This window comes from Ochlerotatus camptorhynchus, unplaced genomic scaffold (assembly GCF_037179485.1).
Source record: "Ochlerotatus camptorhynchus isolate MF236.1 unplaced genomic scaffold, CSIRO-AGI_Acam_v1.1 ptg000371l, whole genome shotgun sequence".
Classification (NCBI taxonomy): domain Eukaryota; kingdom Metazoa; phylum Arthropoda; class Insecta; order Diptera; family Culicidae; genus Ochlerotatus; species Ochlerotatus camptorhynchus.
This window is the reverse complement of record NW_027040859.1, coordinates 1,391,169-1,409,619: the sequence shown is the minus strand read 5'-3', so window position 1 is coordinate 1,409,619 and position 18,451 is coordinate 1,391,169. Positions and strand designations below refer to the sequence as shown.

At 36.9% G+C, this 18,451-nt stretch overlaps 1 protein-coding gene across 3 annotated transcripts in view; it reads right to left on the bottom strand.

The window, feature by feature from the left end:
• NPFR (Neuropeptide F receptor) overlaps positions 1-18,451 on the bottom strand; it is a 67,216-nt gene that overhangs the window by 23,429 nt on the left and 25,336 nt on the right. For all 3 annotated transcript variants that reach the window (XR_010518403.1, XR_010518402.1, XM_065232727.1), the window contains exon 2: positions 6,282-6,739. Coding sequence is in view for 1 of the 3 variants with exons in the window: in XM_065232727.1 (XP_065088799.1) it covers positions 6,282-6,540 (259 nt within the window). In the remaining 2 variants the exon portion in view is untranslated. The remainder of the gene's footprint in view (positions 1-6,281; positions 6,740-18,451) is intronic.

Below are 18,451 nucleotides of genomic sequence, written 5' to 3'. Positions count from 1 at the left end.
CCACTCTACTCGATCCATGGCCACAGTTCGCCAGCCTCGTAGTCTGCGAAGGGTCTACAGGTCACCGCTTCTTCTTGTTCCTGTTGGGTTGCTTTCTAGAACCATTTTCACTGGATCGTCGTGCGACATTCTTACGACGTGCCCAGCCCATCGTAGTCGCTCAATTTTTACAGTATGGACGATGGATCGTTCTCCCAGTAGCTGGTGCAATTCGTGGTTCATTCGCCTCCTCCACGTTCCGTCATCCATCTGCAGTCCACCGTAGATGGTACGCAACACCTTCCGTTCGAAAACACCAAGGGCGCGTTGGTCCTCCACGAGCATAGTCCAGGTCTCGTGGCCGTAAAGGACCACCGGTCTAATCAGCGTCTTGTAGACAGCCAACTTCGTGCGGCGGCGAATTTTACTCGACCGGAGCGTCCTCCGGAGTCCAAAGTAGGCACGATTCCCTGCCATAATGTGTCTTTGAATTTCTCTGCTGGTATCATTTTCGGCGGTCACCAGTGAGCCCAAATACACGAACTCATCGACCATCTCGATTTCGTCACCGTCAATCTGAACTCGGGGTGGGAGGCTAACATTGTCTTCCCTAGAACCTCTTCCTTTCATGTATTTTGTCTTTGATGTGTTGATGGCAAGTCCAATCCGTCTAGCTTCAGCCTTCAGTCTGATGTACGTTTCCGCCATCATCTCAAAGTTCCTTGCCATAATGTCAATGTCATCGGCGAAGCCAAGGAGCTGGATGGACTTCCTGAATATCGTGCCACTCGTGTCTATCCCAGCTCTTCTGATCACACCTTCTAACGCGATGTTGAACAGCAGACACGAAAGTCCATCACCCTGCCGTAACCTCCTTCGAGATTCAAATGGACTCGAGAGTGTCTCCGATACTCGAACAACGCACATCACTCGATCCATCGTCACCTTGACCAATCGCGTCAGTTTATCCGGAAGTCCGTACTCGTGCATAATCTGCCATAGCTGATCTCGATCGATTGTGTCGTATGCGGATTATCTCGTTATAAATTTTAATATCTTGAAAAATACACCGGAAACGTCTTGATTTATGTTACAAAGCCTGTGTAGATATATTTCGTTGTCCTTGTGCTAATATTTCGTGAGGAAATAACAAGAATACAGCTGGTGAATAACAATAATATTCCAGCCCTGTCCAATTTCACTTTTCATACGCAAACTTAATTATCAATATTTAAATCTCAACAATTAAATTAAACCGTAATCTCAATACTCCTCACGCTTTTCTTCGTCAAGCGCTCGTGTTTATTTACATTGCTCAATTGGAACCGCGTTTGACGTTTCGATTGGAATTTTTGGTTTCAGTCTTCGCTCGTCTCTTACATCGTCTCTGCTTAAACCCAAAAACGTTTTTTTGTTCAGAATTCAGGTTGAAGCTAGCCCAGGTTCAAAAACAAATTCGCTATTAGTGATTTCCGTACAATTGAAGTTGAACGTTCCGTTGTACAGTGGCCGGAAGTCGGACAAAACCTCAAAAATTGACTTCATTATTTTATTTTTCTTATATTTTTCTCTCAATACAGATAGTTCAACTAAGAAAATCCCAAATTTTCAAGTAATTTGGTCAAAAATTGAGTCTTGGGGATTTTTTCAAAGTTGAGGTTTGTGTGATAGTTTTTCAATTTTTATTCTCTTTATTTTATGAGCTTTCTTCATGAGCTCGTTGTAAAACATTGGAAAATTTGGATAATCTGACAATACTGTAGGTGTTTTTGGGCATAAATAACCAAAACATTTCAAGGTTTGTTTGATATCCATTCGCAAAATTATAGTGCAACAAGTTCCAGCGTGCAAAAATATTGATTTATATGCAATTTTGGAGAAATACTTAGTATTAAGGAGAGCCAGTACTTTTACAGGAAACATCAGAAAACGATGCCATATCTCGGATCTGACGCGAAATTTTGTCTAGTTTTTGGGTATATAGGCCACTCTTTGTGCATTTTTACGCAAAGCGCGATTTTTTTTTTTATCAAGTCACTATGGAGACGCATGGTTGTGGAGGAAGCAAAATAGTTTGAAGATTGTATTTTATCTTAACATAAATAAAATTACCATCTGAATACTGACTATTTAGTGTAATCCTTATTCTGGTAGGTAAATGGCCGTCAATAAACCACGTGGTCTTAGGGAGGAGGGGAGGAGGAGGGGCAGAGGGGGAGGGGGTCATGACCACGGCCCTAACAAATTTTAGAATTTTTCTACGGACAAAAGACCACAAGGAGGTGAGTGTTTCATATTAGGTAAAAAAACAGTAAGGTGGAGAGGAGGACTAAGAATGATTTAGCCTTTATTTGTTAAGACAGTTATTTTTGGAGAGGTTTCATTCCAGAAAAAAGTGATTTGAGAGTTTTGATAAACAGTTTGAGTAGCGTTTAAACAGTCAATTACGTAATCAATTTGGGACACCAAAAAATTATTAAAATTTAACTTTTATTTCTATAAACAAACTAACATTTATTCATCGCAATCTTCAACTATCAACAAATCTTGCACCTCTTTAGGCAATTCATCTGCCACTACCGTTTGCCCATGGCGATAACTTGAAACAATGGGATCGGATGCAACAAGCAATCCACAACATATATCTTTCATTGTTTGCTTGCGTGAACCTTTCCACGCGTGATGCTCTCTAAGCTGCCTAATTTCTTTATTCATTGCTTCCTCGGCTTCTTCGGACATACGACCAATAGGAAGCAATGCGTTATTTATTATTTGATACCCATGGACAAGCAACTTATGGAGCGTTGTAGGCATATTATACCATCCATATAAAGAAGCATAGCGTTTGGCTGTCTCTTTTGCATATTGGTGGAATTTTTCTGGGTCAACGGATTCTCCAGATGAAACGGCTTGCAAAATCGTTCTCAATCGAATGATAAGATCAAGATCAATTCCAGTGATTTGAGATGAAATCTCAGCATTTTTGAAGAAACGTCTCGCGGTGTTACCTGTAGATAATAAGAACGATACGATTAGAATATTAACAGGTAAAAGGTATTAATATTGAAGAATCCTAGCGTGCAAATCAAAGAAACTCAGTCTTATAAAATGCCATCTTAACATCGTTGCTATTTCCAAATTTAGCACGAGGCTTATCGACGTGTAATCCAAGTTGCTGGAAGAAACTTTTTTCCTCCATATGTGCAGTTTTTATCCATTTTCGGAAGCTAAGTCGGTATACTATATGTAACAGACACTCAAATGTTCTGATCCAGCAATGTAAGCTACACATACCGTACTCCAGATTATCCGAGATGATAGCTCTGTTGAACATTTCTTCAATGTTGTTAAAATTGGAACTCTTAGCATAGCAAAGGTAGCAATTCTGAGAAGATTTTGTATTGGTGATGGCGTTAACAGTCTTTCCATCAATCATAGTTAACATAAGATCAAATATGATTAACACCTTGATGCCTGAAATTTCTAATTCGAATGGTTCTAAATTAGAAATTTCGTCATTCATGCGCTCAAATTCTTGTTTTGTTAACTCGACAGTTTCTTTTGCAAATTTCAATGAAACAGGGCGACAGTATCGCGTATAGGACGATCGAGGGTTATCCCAAACTACTTTCCGGTCGGTAAGAAATCTTAATGGTACCACCGATGTTAAATAAAATGTGAGCATCGGAGCAGCTAGGATCCATAAATTTTTGATTGTATTCGTTAAAACCAGAACTTCCATCACAGCTCCATTTTAGTAAAAGGCTGAAATCGTTGAAACCTTCAGGAACTAGATTTTCAAATTTATCTTTATCAAGTACAATCAACCGAGAGCAAGTGTGGCTCAGCAATGCTTGTAATTGAATGTTACATACAGTCTCCGTAATTTCAAAGTGCTCAAGTGATGGAAAGCACTCATTTTTCGAAGAAGATATTTTTTCATAAGATGGATACAAATTTTTAACGAGTGCGCGAATGATATTGTATCTTCTTTTCGAAAGTTTTGCGTCGACATATATTGCCAAAGCATGCTCAATCGGAATGCTTGTCGTGCAGGTGCCTTTCTTTAGTAACGAAGCCAATTCCGTATTTCCTTCTGCTTGCAAAACCATTCCTGCAGCAAATTTCAGTTCTTGCGGAGTAAATGATTTACGCAACACTTCTGTTTTTCGCCGCTTGGTTCGATCACAAACGTCTTCAAAATCTTTTGAAGGACGACCACCTACATTCCGCATTGTTGAAGATGATGTTGCTTCACCAAAAACGACGAACTCTTCTAACCTAAGAAATTAAATAAAAGCAAAAAATAATCAACCGTAAAAAACATGAAACAATAACTACAAACCATTGCTCAGTGGTCTTCAAAAACTGATCCTTTTTTCGATTCACACTCTGCCATCTACGTTGAAACTCCTTAAAAAGCTTGGAAACGACCTTCTACCGCGACACATATTGGTCGACAGCTTTGCGTTTCTGCTCTACACGCACATCGCTACAGTTCAGAGCACCCTCCAATACGTCTTTTCTTTTTAAGTAAACTTCTATAAAATATAAACAAATATTACTTCTAATATAACTAGAAATTTCATTGTGTGTTATCTATACCGTTTTTCCTAGAGCACATTTCCACTAAACCACACAAAGAGTGATTAACAATTTGAAAGTATTTGCTGGAACTCTACTTTTTACCGATCACTGATGATTGTTTATCAACTCCGTTCGGTATTGCGAATGTATATTGACATTTGTTTCACTTTCGACAAGTAAAATGAGATGAGGTATCATCATTCTGTTGTTCGCTGCAGCGCGCTGTATGGTATCTCTTCGACAAGTGAGAAAAAAAGATCAATGTATATTATAGCCCACACTCAGAGGAGCATGTATTTATGAAAGCGTTGAAATGAGATTGGTAAGGGACAGTTCACATTTTACGTAGTTCACATTTTGAGACTATCTGATCCCATTGTAAATCGTAAAAGAAATGAATCCTTATATAAGATCAACTTCAGCATTAACTTAGCTCTGAGTTCGCACCTTAAAAATGTCACGTGGTTTATGGACGGTCCCTAAGAATACCAATCAGTTTTGTCAGCTAACATGTGTGTGTAGCTGAATCGATCCATTGAATGAAAAACGTAGGTTATCGAACTTTTTTAATAATTTATATGATTTTATAGGTTTTGGACCACCCTAAGAGCAAAAAATACACAAGTAAAGTTAATTTCAATATCAATAATGATTTCAGAACCCCTTAATAACCATTTTAATCAAAATCTCCATTCAACTAACACATCGTGATAGCTTATTATTGATTACTTATTACTTAACCCAAAATGAGCTGATTTTCATAATTTAGAACCACCCTAATATAATAAAACCGAAATATATGAAAAGTTTCATATCAGAAATACATTCAGGATACCAAAATCATCTTAACCTGTGAGTTTAAGCCATTTCGGATAACATATGAGGTTTTGTCCGACGTTTGTATGGAGGCCCGCCACTGTGCCTTGCACGGAATTACACATGTTTCTGGGAGCCCACTAATAGTAATAGAATCATTACAGGCATTCCACAAATCCATCAAGCAAATAAAACGCGATCACTACTAGCAACAGACATATACAGAGTAGGAGAACACAAAATGAAATTTTACCGCCACAGCTCACTATACAACATCCTAGGGGGAAAATGCAAAGTTAACGAGAACGAGCTGCTGTGGCAACCGTTCTCCTATTTAGCATGTTAAAAAACGCAACGGGCACGCGTTGGAATAATCCTTTCCGTGTATAGTGCCGCGGCGAAACACGAAATTATAGATTTTATATCACAGCACAACTCAACAAAACCACTCGTTTGTTACCACATATCCAGTTGCAAGTAATAACTGTAAAATGTAACATGTAAATCCATAATGGGGTGTTTACACTTATGCTATTTCACTAGCGCTAATGAGCCAGCTGCTAGCTAAAAAGCTCAACATCGTAATGTAAACAGGGCATCAGCGTCTACCAGCATGAGATTTCAGGAGCAACTGAAACTCGTGCTAGTTGACTAGTACACTAGCGCTAGCAGATTCGCAGAGATGTAAACACCCCATAATGGCATTTGCTCTGAATTTCAGACTCATTTTCTGACCATAGAATGCCGGCTGCATGCTTACATATTACCAAAACGTATAAATACGCCCCCCCCCCTCATTTCCGAGTAATTAGTTTGCAATTCGTCACTCTCAGTCCAAATAAAAACGGAGTTCTATAGCAAACCACTAATTCACACACGCCAACCACATAGTCACTCACCTGAAACGGCCAAATTGACAATGAACATGTTGCGCGCCGTTCGCATCTGTGGCTTCCGTGCCACCGCCATCACCACCAGACTGTTTCCGGTTGCACCGAATATGATCAGTATACTGTAGAGGAAAATCAGTATATGGTACGCGGGGTCGTCCACTTTCCGGTTGTTGCTAAACTGCTCGATGAGGCCCTGCCGGAACGTGCTCGTACTAAGCGTCACATTTTCCAGGCTGATATTCAGCCTGGACAGCATGATATCCATTGTCGCTTGGTTGGTTAGCTGTTTCTATGTTTCTATGGTGGAACTGTCACTTGTTACGTTTCAGGTAAGTTTATTATCACAAGTCTGTGCGGGGACAACACTTTATTTATAAATGAAAACGGATGGTAAGGCATTGAAAGCGTAGGATTTTTCCGAAGCGCATCGCGCACGATGCCATTAGTGACAGGAACATTTTTATCTGCGAAAGAGAAAATGAATGCATTGATAAGTTTTTGAGCGCTTGATTCATTGAATTGAATGACTGTGGGAACTGATATTTAGGGATAAATGGTATAAAAATCTTTGTAAGGTGCTTAGAGGGTTGCCTTTAAACCACACAAACACTTTAGTGGTGTTTAAAAAGCAAGGATTGTAAAAAGTTATTTGGCATATGTTTCCCACAAAAGAGTGAAAACTTGCATGTGAGCAGTTCCACGCCAAATGACGAATCGAAAAAACTCGTCCTTCTCCGATTTTCAGTAAACTTTGCATAATTGTTGGTGTTGGGCAATGATTCACATTTTTGCTAAAAGTCTGCCATTTTGGAGCTTGTAAAATTTTCAAAATTGCTTCTTGGACATTTTTCATAAAATTTAAGCATGGGAACGACTCTTCTGATCGAAATGACGTCTGAGACAAAGTTGTACAGAGAAAAATATAAAAAAAATGTTCTTACTAATTTCAAGTAACCATTTAAAAGAAAGGGTTGAAACATTCACAGGAAGGATTAAACTGTCTCAATGAACACAACAAACAATCCTTCATCTTTCAAATTGTTTACAAACATGGTAAACGAACAGTGTACATTCCATATATAACACTCATAAAAGTCTCACAAGCATGCTACCAACCTGCGTTTATCGTAAATCATACAGGTAGATTAGGATTGGCTTCGTGCAATCTCGAAGCATACAGCTTCTTGAAGTATGAATCCAATTTTCTTCGAAAAACCCCGACGTTGCAACCGTACGATGCCGTAACATACTCCAGAAAGAGTATAAATCAAAATTTTTCATCGGAGATTGCCGCATTGAGTAGAATGGTTGCACCATTCTAGTGTGCAATAAAACCTTAAACATACTTTGTTAAATATATGAATGTATGTAAGAATGTGGAAACGGGTTAAGGAGTTATAAAATTTATTTTCTACATCGCTTCGTACACGGCAAATGTATCTGACTCATATTTGACAAATATTCACAAAAGCGTTGGTGAGTAAATTTTTACACAAATATGATTAAATGTCACTCATGTTTGAATGACATGTACTCTCATGAGTGACATTTATTCCTATTTGAGTAAAAATTTACTCATTCTATGAGTGACCTTCGTTTTTTTAGAATTTGAATGAACTTGACTCGTATATGAGTTAGATTCATTTGCCGTGTAGAACGGGATTGGCGTTGATTTATATTACGGTGCAGCCAATTTATTTTCATCTGAGCTTAGGAAGTGTGATCCAGATCTCGGAAAAAGTATAACTGCAAGGAAAAGCACATGCTACCGTAAATCATGTTTATGGCTGTTCGTTACGAGAGGAACAATATATAAGTTGATTGTCGAAGTTCATGGTTCATGTATGTTACGAACCCCTTCGCTACCAATATCAAATTGCTAATGTACCTATTCGATTCCTTTGCAGAACAGTGGTTATTTCGTAGTTAGGGATACGTTTCGACAAAATGACAACTATTGTTTTTCCGCAACCGTATCGTGCTTAGGCCTTTACTGCGAAATAACCGATATTCATCAAAAGAAAGTAAAGATGCTTCTGGCCTCGCATATCAAACGCATTTACGCATTCTAATCTCATACCAACCTTTTGTTCAGTGATGAGAGAAACGTGAATGAATAGTATCTGGTATCTTATAAACAGCTTTCACATGAATATTGTGGCAACCTATCTCCCAGACAACTGAGGTGATTTCTGTTGGCACTAAACACCAGAGAAAGCACCTTTCTCGCACTATTCAGGGGCAGCCTGTTTGTGCATCATCAAGGACAATAAGGAACCAACCACCGTTCAAAATGAGTCTTTGCGTTCGTCATTCATCATCGTGGGATGTGGGAAGTGCAAAAGAATCCAGCTTCATTTCCGGGAAGCTTTTGATAATTCATAGTATAGGGGAAATGTCTCTAATGTTGGCCTATGGATCTAAGATCGCTAAAAATCTGCTATTTATCAATTTTATATAGATGAACGCTTCATTGGGACGTTACTAATGGATATTTTTGGTTGCTATTGAAAATTTAGTCGATTGCTGAATTAATGTATGGGCCCAAATTAGGGACACTTAGGCCGACATTATCTGCATTTCCCCTACATTGTTGAAATTTCGCAACATTAGACGTGCACCTGCGGTTGACGTCTGAATACTACGGGTATGCGATATAAGATTTTTTTCATTCCGGTACGAAACGAAACGAAATTTTTATACTGCTACAAATTCCGCGGCATTTGCGAAAGAAAATTTGTTGATATTCTTTACCGAAACGAAATGCAATAGGAAGTGGAACTTCACGAAACCTAACGAAATGCTTTAAAACATTCCGCGGAATTTAAATAAAAATCACTTTTTTGTAGATGATAAAAAACGGAACGTAATATTTCCATTCAGAATTTTTCGCGGGATTATCGAAGGCTCACCATAATTTCAAAATAAGCTATTACACCTAAACCTAAGAGGAAGAGGAGATAACTGGCTTCTTACTCTTTTATCTCTATCTATATCTATATCTATCTCTATCTTACGCACTTCAATTCGGCCAATCACGAGCTGGATCGCGTTTGACAGAAAAGTGGTTCGTTTTCGCCCCCGTATAGTCTACCGGGTGTCGGTAGCATTGGTGCTCAGCACGGAAAACAAATCAAGGAAAAAAAAGTTGACCTTGCAGACGATGCAATGATTTATAATCTTTTTTTTTATTCCGTGTTCTGCATATGCTTTCACCAGCCCGCGCCGGTGGTGTAGTGGTAAGCGTGGCTGCTTTCTAACACCCCAATGGGTCTGGGTTCAATCCCAGCCGAGGTCTCTGGTCACGTCGAAGTAAAGCCGTTGGTCCCGGCCCATGTGTGTTGAATGGGTGCGATATCCTACGCAGGTGTGCAAGCTACCTTCCTGTACATTCGATTGCCGTCAATGGATGGCAATCGATGTCCGTCGGTGATTGGCACTAGATTGCGGAACAGAGACCGACGTTAAATAAAGGAATGAAGAATATATGCTTTCACCTACACAAGCAAGCAATTGCCTTGATTTTTATGTATAACATGGTAGAACGACGCACACACTTGACTCGATTCTCTCCAGCAGAAAAAGCAAACGAAGTCGAGTATGCGAGGAAATGAGCGCTGAAAAAAAAGTTCTATGAATTTCTTGGATGTCATACGGACTTCTTGGAAGTGCTTCGGACATCTCGGGTATTCTACGAATTACACAGAAGTTCAACGGATTTCTCAGAAGTTCAAAGGTTTTTTTAGGAAGATCCAGGGACCTCTCGGAAGGTCTATGAATTCCTCTAATGAGAAGTTTTACGAATTTCTCTAAACTTCTACAGAATTCTCGGAAGTTTTACGATCTTTGCGGAAACTCTACAGACATCTTGAAACTTCTCCGAAATTATATAGACTTTCTGGAAGTGATATACTACAGAAAATTAGGAAATTTTACTGATTTCTCAGAAGTTTTACGGACTTCTTGGAAGTTCTATGGACTTCTCGGTTTTTTGCGTTTTTTTTTACTAATTATGTTTCTAAGGTTTTTTTTCCAAACTTCCACTTCGACCAGTAATTTGATCTACTGTACATAACGACATATCCCGTGTCCTTAGTTTAGTGCATGTCGTATTACTCCACCACTATTGAGAAATGATGAAGTGTTCGGTTTTGATACAGTTGTCATTCTTGCCTTCATCGCAAGGAATCGATTCTAGGTGAAAGGTCCAGCTATTTATACCCCTTGGAGTGTTGAAACACCCTCCAAAGGCGCGCCCCTTTGTCAGTCAAAATTGGATTCCTTAGCAACAAAATTAAGGAACGACACCTATAATGACCATGCATCAGAAGTTCTGATGCATGGTCATTATCGGTGTCCTTTCTGATTCAGAACCCTAGTCTTAACCACTTCAAACTAGATATCAACGAATAGAAGATTAGGAATCACATAGATGAAGACTAACTAACTCATTTTTTCCTTGTTTCAAGATCATCCTCGGTTCAGGCCACCCGAGGACTTGTCACTATCAACAAGGCATAAAAAGAAACAAGAACTAAGATGTGTTCCTTGGATTACTGAAAAATCCTGTTCCCCTAGTTTGAAGTAGTCAAGACTACTGTGTTACCTACTCATAACAAATATACGTTGTATACGAGTACCCCGAATACAACGTATAGTTCGTCTAATTTTACATTGCAAATGCTATGCAAAATTAGACGAGTCATACGTTGTATTCAGGGTACTCGTATACAACGTATATTCGTTATAAGTCAGGTAACACAGTAGGAATCGGTGGTAGATCTTACATCCCATAACGTACCACGAAAAGGTGATCTACCCACGTTACGTTACGTTACCCAAACTAGTTTATGGAACTATGTTATTCCATTTGCGTACTCTCGGGATAATTACAACTTAGCCATTTTAAACCACATGAGCTATCTGTGCATTATGTAAAGGAATTAATGTTTCACATACAATCGATGATAAAAAGTTGTGACTTTTAGCAAATTTGACTCACTTCATGACATATTAAAACTCTAAAATATGGTGCTGTCACGTCACGGTTGATCCACACACTTAGAAATAACCAATTTTACACGAGACGTAATCCATATTAGACGTAAATCATGGAACGTAAACAAACATTTCATGTAAAATTAAGTGTTCTTAAACCGAAACATAAGCAAGTTGACGAAGAGAACGTTTGATTGACTTGATTTTCTCGTTTCTTTCAACTGATTCTTTTGTCAAAAGGGCCGCTTACTTGTGTCGGTCTCAGGGAACAGAAATTTACAATAATTTTTCGTGGTGTGCAGGTCGATGTTATCCATTCGTCATCCTGTCAGGTTCAACTTTGTTTACTCAATTTTTGATACCCTACTTTTGACGAATATGAGTAGATCCTACTCAAATTTGGGTTGTTAAGAAAAAGCGTCTTTTTACGTTAAAATTTACTTTTTTCCAACGGGACTTTTCAGTGGAAACGATCACATAGCGAAATTGGACATTTGCCTATGGGGTTTTCCTATAGGAGTGAATAGTTGCAGAGTCGTTGTCAATGCGAATGGTTTCACCAATACCAAAACTAAGTTATCAAATAAATGTCGTAGGCCATAGTTAGGAACACGTCTTAAAATTACGTTCCTATTGTTCAGCCCATAGTTATAAAGCGCAAAAAGCGTTACATATTCTAAATTTACAAAAAGAGTTTAAAGTGTGATCCTGATGAATGTGGGCGTCTTAGTGGAATACCTGTATAATGAGAGAGAGAGAGAGAAGGATTAGTATTTTCCATTTAATTCCACTACTTTATTTGCTTATCCTTGACAGATACGCGTATTTCGTCTACAATGTGCAGACTTCTTCAGTGTCTTGTACTAATACACGAGTCGATTAGTACAAGACACTGAAGAAGTCTGCACATTGTAGACGAAATACGCGTATCTGTCAAGAATAAGCAAATAAAGTAGTTGAATTAAATGGAAAATACTAATCCTTCTCTCTCTCATTATTAAAGTGTGATAATGATTTACTAGGCTAGCATGTTAAATTTCAACTTTCAAAAGAGATTAATCAACAACCAAATAAGCTATTCGTGATCTTAGAATATCAATTTCACTGTGTTTTAATTTAAATTCACATAGGTGTACTCACATTTTGTTTTTATTATAGTAACTACAGTAAACAGACTGATTACCAGCAGGTATCAAAATTGTCGAAAAATTGCCTATTTTCACCATGGGTGGGATTTTTTATTTCTTAATATTTTGGGCTCAAATTTTCACCACACTTTGGAAAATTCTTCTACTTGATGTGTTTCCAAGGAAAATTGATTTGGACATGGATAGTTTTTGAGATATGACCAGATGAGTGAGTGGTGGTTTTGAGCTTTTCTGACTGCTTTTTGTTGTAAATTTAATGTGTTTTAATATTAACACTATTTCAAAGATATTCGATAACTATCGGTAGTATTTTGGAAAATACTTATTTTTTTTTAATAATTCGTAACTTTTTTAATCATGATTTTATCAAGCAAATACACAGTGTCAATAGGTATTTCTGTACCTAAGCTACAAAATAAATATAAAAAAAATATTTTAAAAAGATATGCAATTTAAGTAAACATCTCAAAAGGGCAAAAATTTCTTAAAATATGCGATAGGTGAATTTTAACCTACGAGTATCTCGAAAATAACAACTTTGGGCAATTCAAGCATTACAAGCTTTTTTTGTTATAAATTTAATGTGTTTTAATATTAACACTATTTTAAAGATATTCAATAACTGTAAGTGGAATTTTGGAAAATACTTATTTTTTCAATAATTCATAACTTTTTTGTTTATGATTTGCCCAGCAAACACACAGTGTCAGTAGGTATAACTTTATCTAAACTACAAAATAAATAATTTTAAAAAAATATGCAATTTGAGTAATCTTAATTTTTTTTTTTTTTTGATAATTTTGATTTTTTTTTTTGTGAAATTTTTTTTTTTACAGTGTATATTTTTTCTTGGAAGGTACAATATTTGTCCGCAACTTCTTCTAAGACACCAACTCGATCAAACAAATCGTTCACGAGATATATATTTTTCTATCGATGCGTATCATTTTTGCATAAGCCCTTTTCAAGTGTTAGTCTTTTAGTTATATGTAAAATGGCATGTTGGGCAATAACAAACAACTGTGCAAAGTTTCATCATAACCGTAAAAGGTCGATCCGAAACGATTTACGAATCTGTGTGAAACTGCTCTGGTGGAAAATCAATGCCATTCAATATTTATTATTTTTTCTTGAATTCCTTCACGCTGATGGAACAATAATATTTTTATGTTATTATTAACATGTTCTGGGTAGAATTCTTAATATTTGAAATCATAACTCACTCATTTATTTACTTCTGTCCATAATTTAATTGTGGTCCTAAAAGTGAAAAATACGTTCCTATGGGATACAGCCAAAACGTTGGGCTTTAGAAGTACCGTAAAACGGGGTAACATTGATATTTTTTTTAAAGTATATTCTAAATATTTTTTGCAGCAATGAATATTTTTCAAATTTTATATTTTTAAAACAAGTACTGAGGATCCAAGAGTAACTTCGATAGTAATTTGTTTAATGGAAATTAAAGCATTTGCACTATTTTTTTAGCTTTGTTACCGAACATCAGTACTTTGATTTGGGGTTACTTTGATAATGCTCGATGAATGTAGAAGAAAATGCGTGAAACTTAAACATTTTAGTTCTTTGAATATGAAACTTTGAATGAGTATATAATCAGAAAACATCATAGGCAATAAGATTACAACATTGAATTTGTGATGACTATATCGGAAATACATTTCATAAGTGACGGTTTGAGTGCTTTTCCAAACAGGTAAAAATACGAAAATTGTTTCTTAATATTTAATCTTTATTTAATTTAATCTTTATATTGTACTATCAAAGCTACCCGCATTATCAAAGATACCCCGTTTTACAGTACGATGAAATCAGGGAGATTAGCAGGTATATAAAATTTCAGTTGTGCATAACAGCTGCTACTTGAATATTAACGCCCACAGTGAAAATAGGTCATTTTTGACAATTTTTATACCTTTCAGTAATCAGTCTGTTTACTGTAGTTACTATAATAAAAACAAAATGTGATAACACCTATGTGAATTTAAATTAAAGCACAGTCAAATTGACGTTCTAAGATCACGAATAGCTTATTTGGTGGTGGAGTAATCTCTTCTGAAAGTTGGAATTTAAAAAAAAATCTCTTAAATCCAGGGTTGTAGCCCAGAAGAATCTAGGCACTTTAGAAAAAAGGCGTTTGTTCAGAATGCCAAAACAAGCGTTTTGGGCAAGTTTGGCTCAATTGGTGACATCGACCACAATTTTTTATAAATTCGGTACCCACTTGAGCTGGAATGACCCATATGTTAAAAATAAGCATTGTGTGCGTCTGAAAGTACCTTCAGGAATGTCTGAAACCTCTGTCAGGAACGTTTGGAATCCAAAAGATATGCCTGGCTTAGATTCCAGACGTTCTTGACGGAGGTACCACACATTGCAAAAGAAACTTCCGAATGCAACCGATGGAGCTTCCAAACATTTTCGATTTAATTAACCTCATGATTCCAGCATTTATGATCAAAGGTCATTTTCAAGCATCCAAGGTGAACGGCGCCGGTGGTGTAGTGTTAAGCGTGATTGCCTCTCACCCCAGCAGGCCTGGGTTCAATCCCAGTCGGCGCCGCCGAGATGTTCTGAGGCATAACATCTCTGATCACGCCTTCCTTCGGATGGGAAGTAAATCCAGCCGTTGGTCCCCGGTTCATGAGTTGATGGGTCGATAGGTAGGGTCCAGGTGTGAGAGCTGCCTTCCTGGCACGTCGGTAGCATTGGTGCTCAGCACGAAAAAAAGCATCCAAGGTTTCGAATTGACCATTTGAAAAACTTCTAATTTGATATCAACTGCTTATTAGGTAATTAATTAGGCTAGCTAATTAGAAAAAATATTTGCCTCCTGAAAATATTCCGAAAAAATCCACGGCATTCCGTTTCGAAGCGAAATAAACGGTATAACTCGATGTATTGCATACCCTTACTGGATACCCAAAGCACAGCACACCATACTTGGCTCTGGGTCAAATATCAATCCATGAACAGAGTTGGTAGTTGTCCACGATGGACGATGAATTGCAGATTTGTTGTCAACACACGAATAGGCTTTATTTTGCGCTGGAATAATTCACCATCTACAAAATACTGGATACATATGCAATATGCTACAATATTTAATACTGGATGAAATGCTCTTTGACAGGTGAAGATCAAAGCGGAACACGACGGGGAATTACTTATGATATTTATGTAGAATTCAACCTGTAGAAAAAAAATAAAATCTACATGAAGTTTCGCAGAATTAATATAACTGATTGATCGTTTGATGTTAGCATTGAAAACATGAACGTGTGGTGACATTCGCTGCTGTCAACATTAACATGTACTGCGCACCAAACCAGAGGATGAAAGCTTCTCTTGCAGTTTTGCATAAAAGATATACGCAATTATCCATTTTTTAGCAACAGTTGAGGATTTTTGTCCAGCTCTTTATTTGAACATGTTAGAGTATGTTTTTCAGTAATCATAAGATACAAAAGAAATTTTTGTTCAAATTTTTTTATTTCTCATGTGATTTGAGGTGTAAACTTTATGCTAGCTATACCAAGCCATGAGGATTTTTCCGTGTTAAAGAATTCCTTAGATTTTCCTTCTTTACTTTAATATCGTGTTAGTTATGCTTATGACAGATATGATGAGATGTATCACTGTACTTCTTTAATCTAGTATGTCAATTGGAGTAATAGATTACAAACGTACAATGCACTTTGGGGATTCCCAGAAACAAAGGTACTTGGGACCATGATCTTCTGCTCAGTAAGCAGAAACGCCTAGAGGCCACCACACGTTATTCGCAGCAAAAAAAACGTAATATCGATCGACGTAATTCGGTAAAGGCTCAGCTAGAAAGCAAGACCATGCTACAGGTGGCTAGGTACAATTTCCAGCCTGGTCGAGGAATTTTTCGGGTTTTTTTTTTTCTTTCTTTGATTTGATAGTGACCAGCGTTTTGTTGAAGTTTTAGAGAACTGGCTCGAGACATTCCTTAATTCTACTAAATTAAATATATTGGCTGGTAATTTTCATGGTAATTGGTGTAATAAACATACTTCGAATAAGTAACTTTAACTGATTTTTTTGAATTTAAAACAAACGGTAGATGAATATACGCGTATTTACAGGCACATTAGAACTTTAATTGACGACGTTTATTCCAATATTGATTCCATGTGATCAGTTACGAATACTGATTTGAAAATAACCGATCATGAGACCTTAGTGTTTAATGTCTTAGATTATACTAACGATAACGATAATTTCGGAAAATTGAAGTGCTGGAGGAAATATTCGAAGCAAGCTGTTTCGAATCTTGTTTAGAGGAGCGTGGATTTTCCATTCGCGGCCGGTAACTTAGATGAATCTACAGCTGTTATTAATAACGCTTTGAAAACGTGTACCAATCAACTAGTTGAACAAAATTTTGATTCTTTAAAAAACTCGAACAGCTGGTACAATTTAGATCTTTTGCGTCTTAAACAAAAAAGGGACAAATGGTACAAAAAGTTTTGTAGATCAAATAATGAAAATCATTGTAGTAGGTACACAATCGCGCGTAATAAGTATTCACAATCGATAAAGAAAACTCGTTCGTTGTGAATATGTTCAAAGGAAGATTGATCAGCATCAAAACAACTGCAAAGAGTTATGGAAAATTTTGAAATCTTTATTAAAACCTAGTAATTGCAAACCGCGGTCCATAACTTTTAACGGCACATTAGAACAGTCAGAACAAGTAATTGCATCTAAGTTTAATGATTATTTTGTAGACAGTGTTTCATCGATTAATCAATCCATTGAATTAGTCAATGAACCTGACGAAATAAAACTGCCAGTTAATAAAAGTTGTAGATTTGAAGGTTTTCACCCTTCACCCTTTAAACGAACTTATAGTTATTCATTTTAAATTAGGAAAATCGGCTGGAGTAGATAATGTTAATTCTAGAGTTATTCAAGATTTCTTTCATGTCATTGGCCACATCTTGCTGAACCTTATTAATGAATCATTGCAAACTGGACATGTGCCACAAGGAAGGAATCCTTAGTGGCCCCTATTCAAAAAGTTGCTGGAACGATTAAAGCCGAAGAGTATCGTCCCATCAACATGTTGCACACATTAGAGAAAATTTTAGAACTTGTTAAAGGCCAGCTGTTTAAGTATTTAAATAGTAATAGTTTGTTGATACCAGAAAAATCGGGATTTCGGAAAGGTCATTCTTGTGAAACCACGTTGAATTTGGTATTAGCGAAGTGGAAAAATAACTTGTAGTGTAAAGATACAATTGTTTCTGTTTTTTTAGCTTAAACGCGCTTTTGAAACAATTTCTAGGCCCTTACTGTTAAGATCAATCAAGCGCTTTGGAATTACGAGTACTGCATATAAATAGTATGAAAGCTAACAGAACTCAACGGACTGTTTTTAATGATTCTGTTTCCAGTCCCGTGGCGAATAACCTTGGAGTGCTCCAGGAAGTGTATTAAGGCCCCTGTTATTTATTATGTATATTAATGACTTGCGACGTGTTTTACGATTTTGCGACATTGCAGATGATACTGTGTTATTCATTGCAGCTAAGGATTAAGATGATGCCGTTTTACACTTGAATGAAGATTTGCGTTCTCTAAGTAGATGGTTGAAGTGTAAGCAGTTGAAATTGAATACAAGTAAAACTAAATTAATGGTAATTTCGCGGAATCGATTAAATGAGAACGTCTCTGTTGTAATTGATGATGAGACTATTGATCACGTTTGGGAGATTAAATATCTTGGCGTGATTATTGATGACAAACTTAAGTTTAACTCTCACATTGAAAATGTCATTAAGAAAATTGCCAAGAAGTATGGAATTCTATGTCGACTGAAAAACGATTTAACTATTGCCAGTAAAATACAGCTATACAAATCAATCATCTCTCCTAACCTAGACTTTTGCTCTTCTATTTTATTTCTGGCCAATGCAACACAAATATCGAGATTACAGCGCTTGCAGAGTTAAATAATGCGTTTGATTTTGAGATGTAATA